The following is a 24,817-nucleotide window of genomic DNA, read 5'->3' as shown; positions in this document are numbered from 1 at the left end:
CAAATTGAGAGCCATCTGGAAAGACTTGTCCATCAGTTGGGGCATGGCTGAACACATTGTGGTAAATGATTTGAATGAAATACCATTGTGCTATATAAGAAATGATAAGCAGGATACTTTCAAAAAGAACCTGGGAAGACTCATATGAACTGATGAAAAGTCAAGTGAGCAGAAAAAGGATAATAATGCATACAGCAATAGGAATATTTTGCGATGATGAATTTTGAATGACTTGGCTGTTCCCAGCAATATAGTGATCCAAGACAAGTCAAAAGGACTTACGATGAAAAATGTTACCAACTCCCAAGAAAAAACTGATGGAATCGCCATGCGGGCTGAAGTCAGCTTTTTTAAAACTTTCTTTTTTCTTGGGTTTTGTTCTTAGTCTATGGGGGGGTTTTTTGGCTTTTTGATAAGAAATTGAGGTTAAGTGACTTGCCCAAGGTCACACAACTAAATAAAAATCAAGTATCTGAGACTGGATTTGAACTCAGATCCTCCTGACTCTAGGGTCAGTGCTCTTTCCACTGTGACACCTAGCTGCCCCTATGGTTTTTTTTGTAACATGAATAATATAAAAATATATTTTGCATGTATAATCTATATAAAATTGTTTGCCTTCTCAAGGAGGGAGATAATTTAGAATTCAAAAAAAATTTTTAAATGAAAGTCAAAATTGTTTTTTTAAATGTAGTTGAAAAAACATACAATTTTTTTCCAAAAATAGAGAGAAATGATGGTGAGGATAGTTTAACAGAAAACTGGGATATCCTGTATAAATTAATGAAGTGAGATAAGCAGAAACTGGTAAACAATTTATTAATTAACTAAAATATTTTAAAGGCAAACTAACTCTGAAAGACTTAGGATTTCTAATCAGTACAATGACCAGTCAAGATTCAGACGACTGAATCATGATCCCCATTTCCTGATAGAGAGATAAAAGACTTAGAGGGCAGATTAATACTTTGGGGTGGGAGATATGGTCAAAGTAGAAATTTGTTTAACTTGACCATACATGAATTTAGTGGAGATTTTTTTTTCCTTTTTCAGTGAGAGAGGGTGTAGAGTGAATAGAGAGAAGTTGGGTGTTTAATGATTTAAAATTTAAAAAGAAACATAGGAAATATCCAGAGCTGGAAGATAACTTATCTTGGGACTTGTGTGAGTGTTGGGAGTTGAGTCAGCAAGCATTTATTGAACAATAGTTGTGGGTGTTGTGCTGTGTTGGAAATGTAAAGACAGGCAGAAAGAAAGATAGTCCTTGCCCTCAAGGAGCATATAGTCTAATGAGGAGGAGATAAAGCATAAAAGGGAGCTGAAATGTGAGAGAAGACTGGGAGAAAAACAGGTGCCATGGTTTAAGGTTAAAAGATATAGTAAAGGAAGTCCAAAGCATTGGGAGCATAGCCTGGGAAGGAAGGAAGGAAGACATGGCTAGTCTGGGCATCTTCCTTAAAATGGAGATTCTGGAAGAAGCCAGTCAATCAGAGGGAGAGTCCACAGGGGCGGTGTGTCCTAGCAGAGTGAGGAAGCTTTTGAGACATGAGCGAAAATCTGGAGAGTCAGGAGAGCAAGCCCCAGGAGAATGGCTAACTTGGGCATCCTCTCACAGATCAAATAGATCTGTGGACCACAGGTTGAGCTGGGGCTTTGAATGCTGAAGGCATCACCAGATCCTAGCGTTGGAAGGAATCCAGGTGGTCATGAAGTCAGCCTACAGAGGGACAAGAATTTTCTTGGCAGCTTACCCAACAAGTGGTCACTCACCCCATCTTTGCTTGAAGACCTCCAGTCATGAAGAGGAACCCTCTACCTCAAGTTGCTGTCCATTCCAGCTTGGTATTGCCCTGACTACTACAAAGTTTGTCTTTACATCAAACCAGGTTGCAGTAGCTAGAGCTCTGACTACTGGTCAGAAAACCTCAAATCCTATCTTAAACACTTATTAGCATCTTATTAACACTTATTAAACACTTATTAACATCTCTGAACCTTGTTCCTCCTTTGTAAAATGTGGGGATTGGACTAGATGAACTCAAATGAGGTAATATTTGTGAACTATTTAGCACATGATAGGAGTTGTAGAAATATGAATTCCTTTCTCTAGAATGAGGGGCCCTTTTAGTTCCACATCTACCATCCTAGGGAGCCAGGGGGTGCTAGAGCACACAGAGTACTAAGCTGGGAGGCAGGAAGAGTCGAGTTCAAATTTGACTTCAGACACTGGCTATGTAACCCTGAGCAAGTTCTTTCCCCCGCTTTCTGTCTCAATTTTTCTCAACTGTAAAATGGGGCCAAAAAAGTATTTATCTTCAAGGGTAGTCATGGGTTAGGCACACAGTAAGCATTTAATAATCTTCCTTCCCTATAAGATTGAAATAACTTCTTCTCTACTTCTGCCTTGTACCAATCAGCCTAACTGTGTACTCTGAGATAAAGCAGCATGCTTCTGATTTTCCAGGAGACAGAATGGAGGAATTCCAGATTTTGAATCAGAAGACCTGAATTCAAATCTTGTTTATTTCACTTACTGCCTATGTGACCTTGAACAAGTCAACCTCTTTGGACCTCAGTTTCCTCAAGTGTAGAATGAAGCAATTGGGCTGGGTGGTATGAAGGTCTCTCCTAGATCTAAAACTATGATCCTGTGAGTTATTTGACATTAGTCAATCGTGTATCCTGAGGTTTTTTCTTCTCTAAGCTAAGCATTCCCAATTCTTTCAGTCTGTCTTCATGTGGCATGAGCTCAATGCCCTTCTCTAAAAGATCATCCAAACCAAGGACTTTGCGCTTGTAACTTCAGTGCTGAATGAAACAAATAGTCAAGTCAGAAGGAGTCAAAAAGTCGAGAGGGAAAGGTAGGCTTGGTATTTACACAGGTGGCATCAGAGATGCTGGCAGGACATCTGGAAACTCAGCAGAGAAGTTGAGGCTAGAGGCAGACAATGGAAAGTAAATATAGCAGGAAGTCAAAATGTATCTTGAGAGAGCTGAGAGATGGCAAAGTGTTGAGAGATGGCCTCATGATCAGGAAGGTCTGGGTTCAAGTCCTGCCTCTGATATGTAATAAGTGAATGACCCTGGGCAAAGCACTCGGTCTCAAAGCTAACTCTCAGGGGCTCTAAACCTGTAGTCAGGGAACATTAAAAGTTCTTTTGATAGTTTCTCAGTATAATTGGCTGTCTTTGTAACCCTGTATATTTTACTTTGTACACGTAGAAATATTATCCTGAGAAAGGGTCCATAGGCTTCATGGAATGACTATTGAGGGGGGACAAGATATTAAAAAAGGGAAGAACCTCTATTATAAGATTATTCTAAGCAAAGACACTGCCAATAGGCATGGGTGGAGGGAGTTTCTTCCAAGATAGTCCTTGATCCCAAGGAAATCACAGATTGTGTCTAAAAAGATCCAGCCAGCATGCCTCATTGGGTATACTTAAGGCCAATACTCTTCTCTTTTAGAAGAGGAAGAAGAAAGAGGAAGAAAGAAGGAGGAGGAGGAGGAAAAAGAAATGAAGGAGGAGCAGCAGCAGCATTTATATAGTACTTTAAGGTTTACATAAGTTTTACAAATATCTCATTTTATCCTCACAATTGCCTAGGAGGAAGATGCTAAATATTATCTTCATTTTTACAGATGGAGAAATGAAGGCTAACTTACCCAGAATTTGAACTTAAGTCTTCCTGATTTCAAATCCAGAGCGCTATACACTGAGTTCACACACACACACACACACACACAGACACACACACACACACACACACACACACACACACATTCATATAAAATTTTGACTCCTGATATAAAAATATTTTTAACATTTTTTAATATTTCAAACACTTCCAGGCTCCTATTTCCAGGATTAAGAGACATTTTTAAAGCCTACACATAACTGAGTAAGAAAATATCCATTTTAAGATCAAATTCTGAGTTTTTTCTCATTAAAAAGTAAATTATCCATGAAATTAATATTGATGCATTCATAGCACCAACGTCTCTATAATTTTAGCAGGCACATGTGGAAGATCTGGAGGCTGCAAGATTTTGCCAATGTCTTTACAACTGATGTTTTATTATAATAAGTGAATTTAGAGGTTTCCCATATACTTTATATATAATATGAATATCTATATGAAAATATAGATACAGATATGGATATACACACATGGAAACAACTTCCTAGAAGGCAAACTAAGGGAACGTGGCACATACACACAGACATACTCTTACCCTTGGGCAGCATCCCAAGACAGATACCCCCAAACAGGTTATGTTTCAAAATTGTTTCATAATTTGTTGTTCAATTTTCAGGATAAATGCATCTTGAGACCCACTATTCTAATTGGCACTTGGGTTCCATGCTAGAGACGAGATATCTATAATGGAGAGACCATGTGGTGGCATCAGATGGGGTTTTGGACAGAGCACCAATACCAAGAGCTTCCCAGAGGTGGTAGCCTCCAAGCTGCCTTTTGAGTGTCATCAGGGATCTTGTGAGGTCAAAATGAAGAGGGAAAACCCTTTTCTGATTATGGGGAGGGGGGGTGTTGCCTATTCAAAAGCATGGAAGAGAGATACCATTTCATTTATAGGAAACAGAAAATAGATCATTTGGCTGGAACCTTGCAGGGATGTTCAACTGGACTAGGAAGACAGGTCAGAGCCAGATTGTGGAGAATTTTAGAGGCCAGGTAGAGGAGCTGCCATTTTACTCCAGAAACAATAGGTTTCCATAGAAACTTTCTGAGCCAAGAAGTACCTGGAGAATTTGAGGAACCTTGGTTTGGGATCTGTTTGGAGGATGAATTGGAAAAGGGAGAGGGGTAACTAGTGACTTCCTCATGACTGCATTAGTCCAGGTGGGAGAAGACAGAAAATGCAGGCAGGCAATGTTATTTACTTGCATCTGATCATGTCCAGACCTTAAACGAACACCTTATTATGCTATTGTCTACCCCAGATCTATTAATTTATGAAAAAAAATTAATTGTATCAGGGGACTTCAAGTGATCACTTAAAATGCAGTCAAATTATTTCTCTAGTATTTCTCTGATCCTAATTGAGGTTTTTCTTTCCTTTTTTTTTAGGTCCTGACTTCTGATTTTACAATAGTGAGAAACTTCTAGTGTGGAATCTCCCTCCACCAATGCAGATTGTATTTTATCATGATTTTCGGTCTCAAAGAGATGCCTGGAAGAAGCTGAGACTTGCCCAAGTGAGTAAGAGACAAAGGCAGGACTTGAGCCTAATTTTAGGCTTAGAGAGCTGTCAGGAAATCCTGAGAGGTGACAAGACTTGTTCTGAGTCACGTGGCCAGTAGGAATCAGAGGTCTTGTTGACCCCTGCTCTAGCCCTCTACTCATTAGACCACACTGCCTCTCCCTGACAAAGAAGAGATTTAGTCAACTGACGAAGATTCCTGTGTGGTCTCAAGAATGTGCAAATGAGCATTTGACTTCATCCATCCGTCCCTTAGGTATTTTGTGACTGTGTATTAATGCCCTAAACCCTGGTGACCTTTCAACGTAGTTCAGTTCCTCAGCCTTCAAGGAGGAATGCTAGACATTGAACACTATCTGACTTTGATTCTAGGACCCTAAAACTCTAATAGAAAGGGGATGATAGCTGTAGTTCTGGAAGGAGGAGGAAACTGAGGAAAGGAGATATGACATGACTTGTCCGAAATCACAGCGGTACAGAGGCAGAATTTGAACCAAGCCCCAGACCACCATTTCTTCCCTGTTTCACACATTTCTTGTTGGCTACAGTCGTGTCTTTTCTTAGAGCTCAAGGCTGATGGGCTTAGGGAGATCCCATTTCCAAAATGTTCCATACCTTACAAGCCATTTCAGTTCAGTGATGAATGAGAGCAGTGGAAGCTATCCCTCCAAATGTTCTCTGACCTTGGGGAACTGTAGAGTGCCTTGGTCTCTCAAAAAGATAAAGTAAAAGCCATTGATGGAAGTGGCTTTTCATGCATTTGCTACCTTGGAGACTTAGGTTATTGAATGAAATTAAAACAGAATCAGCAAAGCTTAAGTGGCTTTCTAGAATCCCAGAGATAAAGCTGAAGGCCATGCTGCCTGTACTCCTTGGGATCAAAGCCCCCCACTTGTCCACCTGTTCCAATTTCAGGCTCTGAGTGGCAAGTGAATTATAATTAGGCAAAGGGCTTTACCAACCTTAAAACACCAATCATCATTGCTAACAAAATAGCAACTAATAATTAGAGCTGGCACTTCTACAACCCTCTAAGGTTACAAAACACTTTACCTGTATTAGCTCATTTGACTCTCAGGCGATCCTGTGAGGAAGATGTCACTCTCAACCCCATTTTGGTGAAGGAAACTGAGGCTGACACTTTAAAACACTTTAAATGATTTAGTCAGGCCAATAATTGAGGTGAGATTTTTAAATCATTTTGAGGCAGGGGAGATAAAAGGACACATATCATTTAAGGTCTGATCAGGTGAAATCCAGGTATCCCCGTTCAGAATAATGGCTTAAAATGTACAAAATAAAATCCATAGGATAACAAAGGAAATGAGTTAGAAAGAATAATGTTATGAAAACACTTTTTAAATGTTCATAAATCCTAGATTAAGGACCACTGGATTTAAGTGTCCCTCTTAAATGGAATAAAATTCTTTTCCTGTGGATTTATAGTAAGAGAACTTTGTGGTGGGAGGTAAAGTGGAGGAAATAGTCTAGGTATGATTTATCCATGCAGGGAGCTCCTGGTATTGGGAAATTGTTGATTCCTGTTCATCACAGTGAGTTACCTGAAGCCACTGAAAGAGTAAATGAGTTCACCAGAAACACACAGTCAGTAAAATTCAAAAAGAGATCTGAAATCCAGGTCTCCAAAATTCTAAGTCCATCACTGTCACCCTCCAAAGGGACCAGGCTGCCCCCAGCAGCTGAGGGGAAGGAGGTGAGGAAGATGCTGCTGTAAGACAGGATGTGAAGCTTGAATTGAGACCATGGATCATAGGAGAAGACATGAAGAAGAAGCTTCCAGATTTTCCCCTATGGATCAACAGAGCTTCTGGGAAAAGCAGGGTCAGAGGAAGAGGTGTTACTAGGCTTTATTGTGTTTGGTCCGGTGGTACCCAAATGTATCTTTCAGGAAGCCAGGATGGGGATGCAACACCATTTACCGATTTAAATGTGCTCTTTTCCTCTCTCCTCTCCCACCCAACCCCCCTTTGTTTCCCTTTGTTTATTACATACATATACTCACGTGCAAACACATACTCTCACGTGTACACACACTTTCTTCTTCCTCTTCTTCTTTTCTCTCTCTCTTACACACACACACACACACACACACACACACACACACACACACACACACACACTTTTCACATTCCCTTGCAGCTTGGATAAGAGACTTGGGAGGGAGGCCAAAAACCTCAGTCCTCATTCCACTTTGGCAATTAGCCAAATTAGTATTATTAGAGAATCTAGAGAGAAAGAGTCATGAAAATACTTTTTTATTTTAATATTTATTTATTCTCTTTTTGTACAAATAATGTTTTTTATACATTAATAAAATATTCTTGTTTAAAAGTAAACAGAATACCCCCTCCCCCCACAAAATATAGTTGGGTGTATGGGGCCGGATATGGGCTCAGGTGCTCCTGGCTCCAGGGCTGGGGCTCTGTCCATTGTGCCACCTGGCTATACCTACAATTATTACTATTATTTTTTTAATTTTAATTTTTTCTCTCCCCTTTACTTTATCGCTCAAGCGAGAAAATACTTTTTTTTAAAAAGTTCAGAAATTCCTTATCACTGGATTTGAAGGTTCCTTTTAAATGAAACCTCTGGTCCTCAGTTTCCTTTTCTGAAAAATGAGGAAATTCTGCTAGATTTTCTCTAAGATCTCTTCATTACTAAAAGTGATCATAGAGCCTTGGGAAGAGAAAATGAAGGGAAGTGGGACTTTGGCTAGGGGGAAGGGTGTGTGGTTGGATAGCTAGCTTTGAAAGGCCATCACGGGGAAGAGAGGGCCAAGTTTGTTCTGTTTGCAAAACCAGAAGCAATGGGGGGAGTGGCAAAGAGACCAACTATGTCTGAATGGGCCCAGGAGGGTGCCACATCCTCCTCCTTTGGAGATCATCATGCAAAGACTGACAGTTACCTTATCAGTCAGGAATGGGTAGGAGTCTTCCTGGGGACTCTTCCAAATTAGAGATTCTTTCATCCTAACCTTGCAGTAACCTCAATTCTTCATCCACATCTCTATTCTCTGGGGTTCACAGAGAACTGCTGTGCCTTGCTGTTGTGAGCTTTACCTTGGGCATGGGCATACCTTGCATAGAGAGATTACAGTTTTCTTTCTGATTGAACAGCCAAGGGCCCTCTGAAAAGAGCTTTGGAAATAGTAGTTCCCCCCTCAAACCATCAGACTGGCTCCCCAGCTAGCTGCTGCAGCAATCACTAAGAGGAGAACTAATTGTAGAGAAGAGGGCCAATCTTTCTAACACCAACAGCAACAACCAGAATAAACTCCTAAGCCTGAGAGCATCAAGAGTGGAAGGACCATGGCTAATTCAGTCATTTTAAAATCTGACTACACATATTTGGGCTTTTTTGTTTTAGTTTTTGCAAGGCAGTGGGGTTGAGTGACTTGCCCAAGGTCACACAGCTAGGTCACTATTAAGCATCTGAGGCCAGATTTTCTGACTCCAGGGCTGGCACCACCTAGCTGCCTGACCATACATATTTGTAATGAATTCTGTTTTTCTTTTCTTCTGATTGATTGGGGGGAGGGGGAGGGAGAAATTTTGGAATTGAAAATAAAATTGAATTAATAAAAGAGAAATGTCCAGCCAACTTGTAGATGTGGCTGGGATGAAAGCAGAAAGATCTGAACCTGGGACACTCCCCTCTTTCCCAGATTTTGAAAATAGTGAAAAAAAAATTCATCTGAGGAGAAATGTGTGTTAATGATCAAACAAACCAATCTCAGTTGGTCTCTTTGCCACTTTCCCCCCATTGCTTCAGGTTCTGCCTTGGGGAGCCAAAGAGAACAAAGTTGTTATATTCGAGAAGACCAGGACATTTTATTTGTCCTAAATTGGCATGGCTGGAATGCCACTGGTTTTCTCCTGGAACCAATCTTGTTCCCTTGGGTCATCCATATATGGCTGATGGTCTAAAAATCCAGTATAAGTGATTACACCATGGCAGTTCTCATTTTATTAGTACTAATGGTATTTGATCTAACTCCATGATTTCATCAGTGTGAGGAACTTCCAAGGTGGAGATTCCTTACACCAAATATAGCTCTGTGGCTCATCTGCATTGTTCCTGGTGGTCTTAGAGATTGCTGGGCAGTGACGGGGAGTGGGTAAGGGAGATACTGAGAAGTCAAATGATTTCTGCAGGTAACCCAGACAGTAGATGTCCTGTCATGTGGGACCTGGACACAAGTCTTCCTGACTCCAAAGGCAGGCCTTTACTCACTGTGCCTCTCTGACACCATGCTAATGGATGAAACTTGGCACTCTTGCATAAAAATATTAAAAAAAATAAGCTCCAGTGATAGATGAAATGAATTACGATAGACTAGGAAGGAATTCATTAGAGGAAGACATTCCAAATGACTTCACATCAATCTAATGCTCTAATTGACGGAAAGTTGTGACAATATCACCACAAATCTAAGTCAAACAAAGAATGTGCCACTGAAGCCCCCATTTTAATAAGTGACTTTCTTTAATAATGGCCCCTGAGTTGACTGTTGAATTATGGTATGATTGCCCTGATTTCTGATGCTTGCAGAAAGAACTTCCCACAGAATACTGAACCCATGAATTTAAGTCGGCAAATTTGCTTGTTAAGCAGGATAAACTAGGAATGCTCAAACTGGTGACTATGCAAAGATTCCCAGGCTTCAACACGTCAACAGGGGCTCCGAGCCTCCCTCCCTGGGGTTCCCCGTGGCCATGGGCAGGCTGAAGTGTGGACAAGATTCACTGGCTCTGGTGACATCCCTGCTGTGAGGTGGGGTTCCAAAGCACCTCATTCCACCAGATTGTGATTGAATTGCTCTTTGGGGTGGCAGGCCCCTGGAGACTAAATCGGAGTCTAAGCCAAGTATCTGAGTGGCTTTAAATCAAACTCAAGTTTATTGTACCTACTGATTTGTTTTCTGAGGCCTAAACCACCAAGGAGGGTCAAATCCCTAGAGAAGGAACTAGAATTCTCTCTCTCTTCATGGTCAGAGGATCACAGATTTTGAGCTAGAAGGGACATAGAGGCCAGTTAGTGCAGTCCCTTCTTTAATAGATAAGGAAACTAAGGCCCACAAGAAGGATAAGTGACTTGCTCAGGAGCATGTAGCTAGTCAGCATGTGAGGCTAGATTAGAAGTCAGGTCTTCCTGATTCCAAGTTCCCTGCTCTCTCCACTGTGCACCTAGGATGGGCTCCAGACTCATGCTGCCAAAGGATGCATTATGTCAAAGCACTCCCCTCCTCTTTATTACCAGCTATGAGAAATGGATGTCCTCTAAAAGGGAACAGTGAATCTTTTTTCCTTTTAACTAGAACTATGATTTCACCAGTGGAAGGAATTCCCAGAGAGGAAAGACCTTCTGCCAGAGCAGATCAGTCCCAGATCTGTGTTTTAGATACAAAAGAGGTGCCAGGAACCCTATGAAAAGAAATGACTTGCCCAGGGTCATAGACAATAAAGATCAGAACTTTATCCATACCTGAAATCATTTCTTTATTTTTAAAATGATTTTAAGTGATGAATTATGATTTATTCAATTCAATATGATTTTTGAAATATTTCCTTGGAGGCATTAACTTTAACCCCAAATGGAAAGAAATGCAAATATGAGGAACACTGGACAATGGTGGTGCATGTAGAAGATCCCCCAGCAGAGGATATTGGAAGGGCACAGACAAGAAAAGTCATAGGATTGGCAGGCAAAGACAGGATGGGTTGCAATCTGCACCAGAGAAGAGAATGTGGACATCATGACAAACAAATGCACTGAAATATTTGGCAGAAGGCATGGTCAGATTTCATTCCTTAATATATTTTAGATTCTGTCTAGATTAGCCCAAGAAATAGTAGAGTCGCTGAGTTTTCATTAAAGGATACTCTGTGAGTGCATGTGCATGCGTGTGTGTGTGTGTGTGTGTGTGTATGTGTGTGTGTGTGTGTGTGTGCCTCCAATGACATCCTACTTCAGTGCCTCATAATAACCTGCAGTGACCTGGTGCTCTCCAGGTTCAACCAAACTCCAATAGCTTTGAGGAAAGGTCTGCAGTCTTTCATCCAGTTAAGTGGAGAGGGGAGGTGGTAGCACGGAGTCCAGAAGACCTGAGTTCAAAACCTGTCTCAGATACTTACCACCTGTGTGACTCTGAGTAATTCACTTTAACCTGTCTGGATAATAATGGCACCTACCTTCTCAGGTGATTGTGATAATAAAATGACATCAAATTTAAAGGTGCTTTACAATCCTTAAAACAGTGGATTCTCCCCTTCCCCTTCCCCTTCCCCTTCCCCTTCTTCTCCTTCTATTGCTACTACTACTACTTCTACTACTACTGCTACTACTACCATTACTACTATTACTACTACTACTACTGCTACTACTACTATTACTCCTGCTACTACTGACTACTATTACTACTACTACTACTACTACTACTACTACTACTACTACTACTACTACTACTGCTACCATCACCACTACCACCACCACCACTGCTGCTGCTACCACCACTACTACTATTTGTAGAAAAGCTTATCACAAGGTGATAAGTATAATCAGGTTATGGTATCTACCTGAAAAGGTTGGTCCATGAAAAATATGTCATCGAGGAAATGAATGGCAGAGAGGCAATATGGCCTGGGCACCAGGTGAGTATGAAGGATGACAGGTTGACCTCCAGAGTGAGCTGCTTTCGTTTTCACCATGACCGCATGCTAGTCAGATCTGATGTGGACAGAGTAGCCTGAGGTAGGCAGGTGGGGATGAATCATGAGAGTCATCATTTGGGGACACACCCACATTGGTGAAATAACAGATATAGGTAAATATTCATACCCAGCATGCTTAGGTAATCAGTGAAGGGGGAAGAGTTCCACAAATTTTAACAAAATTTTATTAACACATTCCATGTTGTGTCAAAAGATGATGGAGAAGATTCCATTTATTCCTTTCTTCATCTTCAGATCTAAAGTAGGTTCATCCTTTGTACCCCTTAAGGGGTTTCTACTAAAATGAATGAATAAATTGAAGTACTTCAGTCAAGAAATGGGTTCAAATCCTTCCTCTGATGCTCACTAGATACATGACCATGGCTAAGTAATCTTCCCTTTCTGAGCCTCAGGCAACTCCAGTGATGACTTGATGGCTGTAGTGGATACAACACTAGAAGGAGGCAGAAAGCTTTGGATTCAAATCTTGCCCCAGACGCTTACTAGTTATATGACTTTGGGCAAGTCACAACCCTCCTGACCTTAGCTATGAATTCAATGATTGGTGAGGTCTCGTCCAACCCTAAATCTAGGATTCTAGGGTCCTCTTCTCAGAAAGCAAGAAGCTTCTGCAATAGGTGGCATGGAAAAGCAAAAAAGTCTTCTCAGATTTTTCTCAAACTGACCATTCCATAGAGTATTGTCATTGTCAGTTTTTCTCCCATTAAAATAGGGTCTCATGGAGGGGAGAGATGCCTCATTTATTTGTTTTAGTATTTCAGCAATGTTTACATAGGAGGTGCTTAACAGCCACCAGCTCTGTCAGTTCTATGGACTAATTAGAGTCTTGGACTCACTTAACAGATTCTCTCCAGGAAAACCAGGGGAATGAATGTGTAGATGCTTCTACAGACTATGATGGAGTTTTCATAGCATTTAATAACTCACAACAATTCTTACTCTTCCAATAGTAAAAAGTTTCATTTGCTCTCACATTTTTGAATGCATGGAAATTTATTTAAATAAACAGATATTCAAGACAATCATGGGAAATAAACTCAAGGGATGTGGGGAGGGTAGCTGCATGCATGGGCAAAGTTGGTAGATCTAGGCAGACTAGGCTTTGTAGCCTGGAATATGGGGGAATCAGGGGGGAAAAGTAAAGATGAGCTGGAATTCCCATCACCACATGGAAGAATCCTCAAACCTGAAAAAGAGGAAAAGAAATAGCTTGAAAATGTTCCGAGGAAAGCCTCCCAGCTCTTGAGAGAGTAGCAATAGAATGAAATGGCAAAGAGCAAGGATGGGACTTTCCTGATAGGAAAGAAGGAAGGAAGGGAAGGAGGGAAGAAAAGATCGAGGAAAGAAGGAAGAGGAGAAAAGGAGGAAAATTGTTTCCATGAGTCTTTATTACTAGTGGAATAAATCCATGGTACTTACAGACTCAGGGATTATTCCATAATTTAAAAAAAATAGTCACTGTCAGCAAATTAAGGGCATTTCTGTTTTCTTGTAAGTCTTTATGTGGGAAAAACCAACTTTTAATAATCTGAACAATCTTCTCTGTCTCTCTGCCACTCTCTCTTTCTCCATTCCCCTCTGTCTCTGTCACACACACACACACACACACACACACACACACACACACACACACATGCACACACACACACACACACACGCACACAGAAAATTCGGACAGTCTCAAGGTTGTTCAGACTTACTTCTTCATTGTTCCTCCATATGATTCCATAATTAGAAGCTAGTATACAATTGACTTTATTTCATTTTTAAAAATTCAAACTGAAGAGTGTTTAAGTCATGCATGACTCAGTTTGACTTTTTATTCTCTGAACACTAGATGGTTCTTACCTTCCAGCACCTGCTGGAATATACCAATCAAATAAGCAAGTCTAAACTTGAGCCTGAAAGACACCCTTTGTTACTTTACAAGCACATGAGTATCAACCTCTGAATTTTCAGTCTCCTAATATCTCGGTCTGAATGGGGTGAGCTCAATTAATTGGCAACTGGTCAAGGAAAGGACCTTTCTTCTAGCATGCCAGCTTCACATAAACCAAAGTCATAGACTGTGCCCCTCCACCCTGGCCAAGGTTAATGGATGGGTATTGATAAAAGAAGGTCCTGGCTCAACCCCACCTCATCACAGCCACTCCAAGCAGTTCATTTTTGGAAGAAGTCGTAACAATGGCAGAACTGACATGCAACTACAAAAAAAGAGGAGTTGTAGCGCCCTCTCCTGGTTCACTTAGTTCTTGATGTTGTGAAGCTCTATATCAACTGAGAGAAATCTATAGTGTGAAATTTAAGGGGGGAAAGGGAGGAAATTATCTGTAAGAATAAATGGTCCACTGGGAAAAGCCCTGGAATTGGAGTCAGAAGATATGAGGTTACTCTGTGACCTATGAGCACCCCATATCCTTGGTCTCCATTCCAGGTTCTTCATTAATTGGAGAGAATGAACTGGAAGATTTCTAAGTCCTTTGGTTCTGATTTTGAAAACTATTTGGGAAGTAGAATAATCAAAACTCGGTAGCATTAATCTCATTATTACTGATTTTTTTTTTTACTACCCCAGCACAGTGCCTTGTATATAGTGGCTGTTTAATAAAATTTGTGGAATTAAAACTGATTTGAATTCATCAGGAATACTAGATATTAATAATAATTTAATTATAATTAATAAAAATTATAATAGTGTAGGACTAGAAAGTCCTTTCCCAAAGTCTTTCCTTCAACTCAGTGTTCCTAGAAAATTAGCAGTTGTCCTTCAGTCTCAGAGAAGATCGTGACATCAGGAAAGAGATATAATGACTTGCACATAAGATTAATTCAAGGGAGGTAACACTGTGCAAAGATACCATTTTCGTTATCCCATGTGAGCCTAGTGGCCTGACCTAATACGATCAGGACGGTTGGTGATCAATGGAAGACCCTGATCTTTTAGAGTCACGTCTTTTCCATATCACCAAGGTTCTTTGGTGGCTTGATATCATCAGGCAACAAACTTTCAACAGTGAGATAAAGTTAATGTGAGTCTTGATGGTCCTAGAAAATAAGCTGGGAGCATCCAACATGAGAAGACTCCTTTTCCCAGGTTGGCTCTCCTGGTTTCCTCAGGTTGGCTCTTAAACCTCTGACGTCCATTCAGAGAATTCTAAAACTTCAAATTGTTTACAGTTGAAGTTGGATTTATCAGAGATAAATCCTCCAATGACTATTTTTCCAGCTATTAGAAATGGTCCTACATGCAGGACTGACCTGGCCAAACCTAGAATATGGTAGTTTCATCTTAAAGTGGTAGACTCCTTCGAGCTCCTCCCCCCAAGCTCTTCTGAATTCAAAGAGTTGAATGGAAAGGGGAAGGGTTTTTTTTAAATTTCACACTCTTGTTTCTGGAAATTACAACAACAACAGTAATAATAATAAGTATTATTTTATCATTATTCTTTAACTTTTAAAGCCCCGGCATTTGGTCTCAATTCCCTAGTGGATGGATACATTTTGGTTTTGTTCTCGTGTATGTTGTTCCTATACTTTTGTGTGTATAGTAGAAAGATCATTGGCAATAGAAAGAGCTGGGTTCAAGTCCTAATTCTTCCTTTTTTTAAATCTGTGGGATCTTGGGGAGGCCAGCTAACCTCTGTAAGTCTCAGTTTCCTTATCTGTAAAGGGAGATTATATCTCTCACACTATATAAATATTAACGATTACTTTTCAATGTGTTCTTTGAGTTTGATTCTTAAAATTTCAATGAGAAATTTCAGAAAATATGTAAAACTATGTACGGATGGAGTATTCTAGGGGCTCACAATCTGGTACGTGTATTCTCCATTTAAACTATAAGACTCTTGAGTTGGAGAAATTCCTATGGCACAGCTCTATTTTGCCGAAACTGAGGCTTGTGGAGTTGAAGTGACTTCTTTGCTTTACCTTAAGACTCAAGTCCAACTCAGACCCATTGCTCATCCCAGTATTCTGTGCTGTGATTTTTGGTGATTAAAGACCGAGTCACTATATTTTTCTTCTAAATCTTTACATTCTGTCTTTAGCTCCACAGGGAGACTCTTTAATGTGTCTCTTAGAGGTTTGAGTATGAAGTTCATAAGCAGAACAGAACTAAGCCTTGGGGCTAATCTTTTGGTACTTGAGATTTTCAAAGGGCACCCAAAGTGCAGAGAACTTCAAAGGATCATGGGAGAAAAGACTGCAAGCCAACTTGCTGGCGAAAGGTAATATTAACAGTTGCTCTTCTCCAAGAGGAACTTCATAGGTCATTTAGCCTAACCTGGATCTGAATAGACTGAGTCCCTGAACAGTGGGCTTCCAACTCTTGCTTGAAGACTCCTAGTGGGAGTAAATTCACCACTTTCTAGGACAGTCCACTCCACTTTGAGAGAGTTCTAAAATGGCTAGGAAATTTTTCCTTCTATCAAAGCTTAACTCTATTCGACTGAAACTTCTACCCAGTTCTTTCTCCTGGTTCTGTTTTCTGGGGTCAAACAGGACAAACCTCACCCCTCCTTCCACATAGCAGCCTTTCAAATATAGAATAATGACTCCCTATGTATCCCAGAAAACTTTCACTTAATGTTCCATTATCCTTTCTTTTCCCCAAGCATAATAATAACAATGAATTTATTCTGAATACTGGAAATTTATGCCCATTTGTGGAATAAAAATGATAATTATCAATAATAAATGAATAATTGCTTTCATTTACACATTTTGCCAGACATGGATCTAAATGATTTATAAATAATATTTCATTTGATTCTCAGGATAGCCCTGAGTGGTAGGGGCTAATATTATTATCCCCATTTTATAGATGAGGAAATTGAGAGTTAGTAGGCACTCAGCTCTCCTCCTGCTCTTTCATCCTCCCTGCCAGTCCCCACTGCTGGCCACAGGCCTTGAGAGAGCTGTTGTCTCATTGGATTGTCTACAGGAGTCTATCCTATACTTTCAATGCATTTCCCAAGAAAGTCCGGGATAAAGGATCAGGTAGCCAAACTTAGCAGACTTCACTTCATCGAAGAAGGTCTGAAGGCTACTATCTCAAAAGATGGCCAATTAACTTGCATTCTCTGATGAACAAATTACAAAGTAATTAAGGGAGGACATGAGCAAGAAACTATAAAACGATTTAAATTTTTTAGAAAACTTATCCCTATCAAATATTGGTTTGTGAAAAGAATTCTTAGTCAAAGCAAGGCTAACTTGTAGCATTTTAATTAATAAGCAGTTGTCTCCTAGAAAGCATATTCTCAAATTTGTCAAAACAGAGTGAGATAGGAAGAAATTCAAAGTCAAAAGTCCTGGGATTGAAGACTGGTTTTTGTCTCAGTCTGATTTGGGGGAGATCTTTCAACATTCTGGGTCTCTCCGTTTCTCTATGTTTAACATAAGATTGTTGGGTTTGTCCACTTCATATTAAAGATGCAAGAACCAAGAGCCTCCTGGTGTTGAACTTTGATTGCTTTTCTTTTGAACTGTTCTGAAGGTACTTTTTCTAATGAAATTACCACAATTCCTTTACAGATGATACTGGAAGGAAAAGAAGGGTTTTCGGCTAAAGATGGGGGGAGAGGGATTAGAAAAGTAGCAGAAGATGTCCATGAGAGACACCTTAATTTTATTTCCCATAGTTTACACAAAGAGAACTGATGTTTAAAAAAACAATTAAACTCTCCTCCTACCTGGATCTGGGAAGACTTTCTGTGTTTTCTCTCAACAAGAAATCTGAGATCAGGGTCTCTGGGCTGGATCGCTTCCCATATCTAAAAGAAGAAAAAACGTATGTTTAAAATGTCTACCAAATAGTAAGAAAATATTTTTGTGGTTTTTTTTAGATTGGGGAAATTCTTAGTCCCTAACTTCATTGCTGCTCTTCGGTTTTTCTGCCTTTTTTTGATCCCATAAAGGGTTTTCTTGGCAAAGATCCTAGAGCGGTCTTCCATTTCCTTCTATAGATCATTTTCCAGAGGAGGAAATTGAGGCAAACAGAGTAAATTGACTTGCCCAGAATCACACAGATAGTAAGTGACTGAAGTCAATTTGAAGTCATATCTTCCTGACTCCAGGCCTGGTGCTGCCCCCTCTAACTTAGGATATAAATCCTAAGGAGTCTGAGATATTGAAAAATTAAATAATTTGTCCAGATCCCTCAGACAAAGATTGAAGGAGCACTTGAATTCAGATCTCCCTTTTATAACAAAATGCTATAGTCATTTAACTAATTAGAGGACTTTTTTTACAAAAAATAGATGAAAAGAAAAAATTCTCTTGGTGCAATATATATGATAACCTTCAATAGCAAGCTAAGGCCATTTCCCAGAAAAGATTACTGCTATAAACAAAATGCCTTGGTTAGTGTGTGCTGCTTTATCTTCCATATTGTTCCTTTCCTGGAATATGAAATTATTAGCTTTCTGGGAAAATGATCAGGGTAACCAATGTTATTTTTTCTTGGGAGCTGAAGCTTCTGAGTTTAACTCCCTTCTTTATCTCTTACTATCTGGGGAAACCTGTATTAAGTGTGTTCATCACTTCACTTTTCTGGGTCTCAGTTTATCATTTAGAAGATCTCTGAGGTCTTTTCTATGTGTATATTCTGTGTATTCTGATATATGTCCATTAGAATAGAAGCTCCTTGAGGGTAGAGCCTGTTTTATTAATTTTTCTTTCTATTCTCTGATGGCTAACAAATGGCTGCTTAACAAGGGTGTGTTGATTGATTCTAGCTCAGATTTATGATCCTATATTAATTAAATATTTTTAATTTCAAGAAATCCCAGACATGTTATTTCATTATGTTATTCACCATTTCTAATACTAAAATAAATTTGCATTGATTCAAAAGTCTTGCTGAATTCCATTTTATCGGACTAAAAAGAGACTCTCGTAAGGAAAAGCAATTGAACTAGGCTTAATTTTGAATCAATTTCCAATTATTTCAATTACTGAAAAAGAAAATAAGTCACTTTATCAAAAATACTCCTTTCTTCTAAGGCAATAGAAGTTCTGTGTTCAAACCCTTCCTCTGACATTCTAGGACCTTTACTAGCTACATGACTGTGGATAAGTCACTCAACAATTTCATAGGATGTTATGATCGGCTGAATTCCAATCAAAATAGCCATCACCCAATATGAAAGTTTCTGCCCTGCAAAAGGTATGTCAGGTTTAGGCAGGCTCAGCTTTCTACTTGCTGATGTTTCCTATCCTTTGTTCTGGAATGATCTCTCATTGCTTTGTGAAATTGCCAGAAAAGATTTTTCATTTAAAGATGAGCCCAAAGAAATCAATTAATTGTGGTCACTCTTTTAACTAAAACACTCCCTTCCCTAAATGGGTGATGGTAGTTGGTTGTTGTGATGATGGGGTGGTGGCAAGGAACCCCCTGGGATGTGAGTCCATACTTTATCCTTTAGATACTTGGGCCTGCATTTTAAGACCATCAACAAACCAATCGTTATTAATTGCCTGTGCTAATTCCAATATTTTGTTTCAGTGTCAAGTCAATGTTTGAAAGGTCTAGTACTTCTACCCATTTGGGAACAAAGAATAGAAAACAGCAGCATGTAGAAAGCTGAGCCTGCCTAAGCATATAGGATTGAGCAACAGCCCCTCTGCAATGTATAGTCTTAGAGATTTGCACAATGGTAATGGTACTAGCATTTATCCATGCTTTAAGATTGGCAAAGTTTCTTAAAAATCCTATTTCAGGAGCAGCTAGGTGGCATAGTGGATAGAGCACCGGCCCTGGAATCAGGAAGACCTGAGTTCAAATCCGACCTCAGACACTTAATAATTAACTAGCTGTGTGACCTTGGGCAAGTCACTTAACCCCATTGCCTTGCAAAAAAAGAAAATGCTATTTCAAACCTGAGAGATACCTGCTATTATTATCTGCATTTAAGAGATGAGAAAATTGACATCGACAGAGCTTAAGTGACTTGACCAGGATCTCACGGACAGGAGCTTGAATCTGGTCTTGAATCTAGGTATATCATTGCAGGAAGAGCAGCTTTCTCCCCACTAAACCAGGTTTCTTCTTGAGATTTTAGTAGAAGAAAATTCAACTTATGAACTTTTTTTCTCTTTAATTGGAACCTGAGACAAATTGAAAACTCTGCTTTGTCTGTCAACCCCGTCCCCCAGCATTTTGCTCATTTCATTTTCTTCATTTTCTCCACATCCCTTTGGTACCCTTCCTTTCTCCCTCTCAACCCTGACCAGGTTTCTTGGGTACAATCACTAAAGAAAAGAACCTGGACCCTCCTTTGGAAGAGTGATCCAAAAAGATGGAGGAAAGTTGGAGAGGGGCTTCCCCCTTCCTAGGGTTTGGAAGCACTGGGCTCCCCACCCTAACTGTGGGAACCTTGGTGGCAGTAGCAGATGCTCTGGTGGCTTAGTCTGGTTCCTACCTCTGGCGGGTGATGAGATTAATGTAATGCCGAAGAGCTGAGTAGTATCTGGCCAAGTCCTCTGGTGGTGAGTCCTGCCTGGGGCTGTCGGGCTTGGATGGATAAGATTCAGCCAGAGTCTCCAGGCCGATGAGCAGAGACAGGGAACAGGTCATCACATACAGCCACAGTCGCCTGCTTCCCTCCATCTGGGACAACACAGGGAAAAGATGCTGGAAGAACTAGGATCCCGCCATGGTTGAAGGAAACCGAGATTCCCCTCCCTTGGGAGCCCTCCCTTCTTGTCTCCCTCAGATCCCAGCCCACACCTTTTCCAGTTCTCTTAGTGCCCCATTCGCACCCACCCAGTCCTGAACCCTCAATCCAGTAGTATTCAGCAGGAGTCTCATCAAGACCTGACCCTGGATAATGAGAACTTTGGCAAAAACTTTGAAGGACTGGAAAGTCTGGAGTCAGGAGGGAAAGGGTATCTGAGGGACCTGAGGCTTCCTATTTCTTTAACTAAATAAACTTGGGGACTTGGAATTAGAAAGAGCTCAGGAGATCACTGAGGTCAGACCTTTTCACTTTGCTGCTCAGGGACCAAAGACCCTAAAAGGTTGCCCAGCTCTGTGTTGGGAGGAGGCCAATGGAGCTGGAATGGAGACGTTGTCATTTGGCCCAGAGTAGGTAGGGAGGTAACTAGATGGCTCAGTGGACAGAGAACTGGGCCTAAGTTCCAAGGTGATCCTGGACACTTACTAGCTGGGTGACCCTGAGCAAGTCACTTCACCTGTTTGCCTCAACCCACCGGAGAAGGAAGTGGCAAACCACTGCAGTCACTGCCAAAAGAAACATCCACGGGGGTGGTGGAGTCAGACACTCCCGGACAAGGTGGGAGGTCTCCTTGAGAGGGTCCCTCTAGCAAGAACACAGGTCGGAACCTATTCAGCAAGTTAGCCTTGGTGAGTTCCGGGGGATGCAGGAAGCTACGTGACTTGCTCAGGGTCACCCAGCAAGGATGGGGGGGGGGGGCATGCAGGGAGTCAGCAGCAGAGCCAATATAGGAGTCTGGATCTTCTGAGTCCAGGCCAAACTCTTTTCCCTCTGCATCAGAAACGTTTCCTGCCGCAGGTTCAGCAAGCTGGACTGGCTGGCCCGGCTCTGGTTGGGTCAGGGCTTCTCCAGACCCTGGCCAGACTTCTGCCCACTCCCCAAGTTGGCTGAGAGGAGCAGAGCCGGCTCTGAATCAGAGCGGGGCGGTGGGCAGGGCTGGGAGCTGGTGGGCTCCAGCCACGGCCCCTCACATGCACGGGTCCGAGCAACCTTGGAAGGCAAGGCGCTCCTCACTGGGCTCCTTCCCACCCTCTAAGCCGATATTTCTCCCCAACTGGAAAGAGGGAAATGTAATGTTGGGAAACCCCCAGGGCAGCCACCTTTCACCTCAGACGCTACTTAGTGCGCCTTGCATACAGTGGCGCCTAACTAGTGTCCGCTGGACTTTCTGTGGGCCGAGGGAGGCTCCGGCCAGCTTGGTCTCTGAAGAGTTGTTCAACTATCTCCCTCCCCACCAAGAGGCCGGAACAAAAGTCCCAAGGGGGGTCTGTGCACTCAAGCAGGTCCCCGCAGCGGAACTCGGGCGTGGAGGGGCCCTCGGCGCCTGCCAGCGCGCCCCCCTTTGCCATCTCATTTTCTGATTTATGCCACGGTGGGGGATTCGCAGCCAGGACAGAGGCGCTCGGGCTGGGACGGGGAACCTGGGGGCGGGGTAGGGCGGGAAAGGAGAGCGTAAAGCGAAGAAGGTCCTCGGACAAAACCCAGACTAGGGAGTCCCGAAAAGGAGAGCTTCCCCCAGACTGTTCCCCCCGAGGCCTTGGAGGGAGAGTCTGCTACAGGTAAGCTGCGCTGGGCGGGGGGACTTACGGTGGACGGCGGTCCTGGCTGCGAGAGCAGGTGGCACCGTGCGCTCCTCTCCTCTCGGGAGCGGAGCCAGCCGGAGCAGCAGGGCTCGGGTCTGAGTGGGAGCTGTGCCAGTCGGGGTTTTATGGCTCTCCGCCCCCCCCTCCTCCCTGGCGGCAGGAGGGGCCTTGGGCAATCACTTCAGATGACTGCCACCCCAACCATTTACGCTTCCGCCCCTTTTCTGGGCTGCCAGAATCCGCCCCTCCCCAGCCCCAGCCCCTTCGCGGGTGCAGCCTGGACATTCAGGTGGTGCGCAGGGGTACTGGTCGGGGGGTGGCAGTGGCACCCCCTGGGATGGGTGAGAATGCCCCCCCTGCCCTCTAGTTAGCTGTCCCGCTGGGCGCCCTCTTTGGCTAAGCTCAAACTTCAGCTCCCCGCCCTAGCCGCTTCACCCTTCCCCTCCAGGACCCCTGTTTGTCCGGGGTGCGTGTGTGTGTGTGTGGGGGGGGATTAGGGATAGACTTGAAGCTGGACTTTTCCCGAAACCGCAGTCAAAAGACGAGCGCCCTGGCCGTGCCCAGCTCTGTCTGGACTAACTTTGCCCGCAGCTCCCCCTGCTCTCCACCGTCCTCCTTCACAACACCGCTTCTCCTCTCCCCCCTCCCGCAGGTCGCCCCAAACCTCCCGCAGCTGCCCTGGCCAAGGCTCCCCTTGCCCACCCCATCCCTCCACCCCTCTCTACCTCGGCCTCTCCCCCAAAGGCGCTCCTGCAGCCCAGGTAAGCCCCTCTCCTGCCCAGAGGGTGCCGGGGCTGCCTGCCTCCCTGCTCCGCCGTGCAGCCGCAGGTGCCTCTGAGGCCGCGGCGACCCCAAGCGCCGGCACCTTGGAGAGCTCCGCCTGAGGGGGCCCGGTGGTCTCCGGAGACAGACGACCGCAGGCGCTTCCCCTCTCCCGAGTCCAGACCCCTGGCAGGGCGGGCCGCGATGCTTGACTGCTTGGGTGGTTTGAGACCGGGGTAACCCTGAGGGTGCCAATAGCCCCTGGGGGAAAGGAGCCTCTGGCTTACACCAGGGAGTCCGTTGGGAGAATCTTTTAAACAAGGTTCTCTCGTCTCCCACACACCTGTTGGAGCGCCAGCAACTTTAGAAGAATCCGATTTGGGAAAGCAAGTTGAGCCCCTGAGCACACAACTGCAAAGACCAGAAGGCTGCTCTCCAGGGGCAATATCACTTACAGAAAAGGCCACGTTTGGGTGCAAGTTTCCAAGGTTCAGATAGCCACAGGTTCCATCTTTTCACCAGGGCATGCCAGAATTTCCTTACCTTAAAGATGGTGGCCGGTCCCAGACTGGGGTATAGGTCAGGAAGCTGGCTGCTTCTTTCATTTCCATAGCTTCAGCGTGCAGCACATTGTCTTAATAAATGACAGCTGGATTGAACTCGATGGGGTCTCTTTAAACCTTAATTATTATAACCATGACAACAATAATAATGGCTGCCCCTTTGGAGTTTGCAGAGCACTTCACATATACATTTCCTTTTCCTAACTATCTGCGAAGCTTTTTCTTTGACTTTTTGAAGATCAGTGGTGGGGAAGTGAAAAGAGCTAAGGATTGGAATCAGGGAGGCTCCGACATTCACCCTGTGACCCTGGACAAGTTGCTTAACCTCTGTTTCCTCTCTGGTAATACAATAAGCTGGAGAAGGATGTGCTGAACTACTCACAAAGAGTCTGAAATAATGGAACAACAGATTCTGATCTATGCCTGTGGCATATTTTATTTAAAGGATACTTACTGCCTTTCATTGCAGGGGTATTTGTGCAAGAAACATACCAAAAGTAAGACTCTTAGGTTCTCTGACAGGGAGTGACTCTAAACAGCTACTAATAAGAAAATTAAATGCATTTTAGTGAAAGCAGTGATTTCTATTTTCTTTTACTAAAGTAGGAAAAGAGACCAATTTCTTCTTTTATTGCAAATAATACTTTAAAATGAGAGGTTTGTAGACCTATAGAATTTGGTTTTTTCTTTCTTTCTTTTTAGTTTTTAGTTTTTACAAGGCAAATTGGGTTAAATGGCTTGCCCAAGGCCACACAGCTAGGTCATTATTAAATGTCTGAGGCAGGATTTGAACTCAGGTAACTCCTGACTCCAGGGCCAGTGCTCTATCCACTGCACCACCTAGCTGCCCCAGACCTATAGAACTTGGAAGGAATAAGATTTAGAACTCAAAGAGATTCTGGACATCACCAAGGTCAATCTCTCACACCATTTGACACACAGAGAAACAAGCCCAGAGGGATTAGGGACCTCCGAAGTGATGGAATCCATTTGACAGAGGAAAACACTAAGGCTAACATATTCAACTTGGTCTAGGTCTCATAGGTAGCACAGGAATGGGACTGGAAACCAGATGGTATGGTTTGAAAGCCCATTGAGCCCATTTACAAGGAACCAGCTGCCTTCATGTAGCTTTTGGAACTTGATTAATTTACTAACTAAAGTTACCTGTACCTAAGGATTTTGGATT

At 42.5% G+C, this 24,817-nt stretch overlaps 1 protein-coding gene across 2 annotated transcripts; it reads right to left on the bottom strand.

Annotated features, from left to right (window-relative positions):
* Positions 1 to 13,021: 13,021 nt before the first annotated feature.
* LOC141493622 (pro-neuropeptide Y-like) lies at positions 13,022 to 23,679 on the bottom strand. Of its 2 annotated transcripts, none has more exons than XM_074195044.1 (4): positions 23,609 to 23,679; positions 20,406 to 20,593; positions 17,676 to 17,756; positions 13,022 to 13,165 (listed from the first exon to the last, which is right to left on the bottom strand). In XM_074195044.1, exons 2-4 carry the CDS (start codon positions 20,591 to 20,593, stop codon positions 13,141 to 13,143), a joined length of 294 nt encoding a protein of 97 aa, XP_074051145.1. In that variant the 5' UTR covers positions 23,609 to 23,679; the 3' UTR covers positions 13,022 to 13,140. The 2 variants fall into 2 exon arrangements, with proteins under 2 accessions (XP_074051145.1, XP_074051144.1); XM_074195043.1 differs by lacking the exon at positions 23,609 to 23,679 and adding an exon at positions 22,308 to 22,378.
* Between the last annotated feature and the right edge of the window lie 1,138 nt (positions 23,680 to 24,817).

Source organism: Macrotis lagotis, chromosome 7 (genome assembly GCF_037893015.1).
Source record: "Macrotis lagotis isolate mMagLag1 chromosome 7, bilby.v1.9.chrom.fasta, whole genome shotgun sequence".
Classification (NCBI taxonomy): Eukaryota; Metazoa; Chordata; class Mammalia; order Peramelemorphia; family Peramelidae; genus Macrotis; species Macrotis lagotis.
Note: the sequence above shows the minus strand (reverse complement) of the source record. Positions and strands in the feature narration are given on the sequence as shown.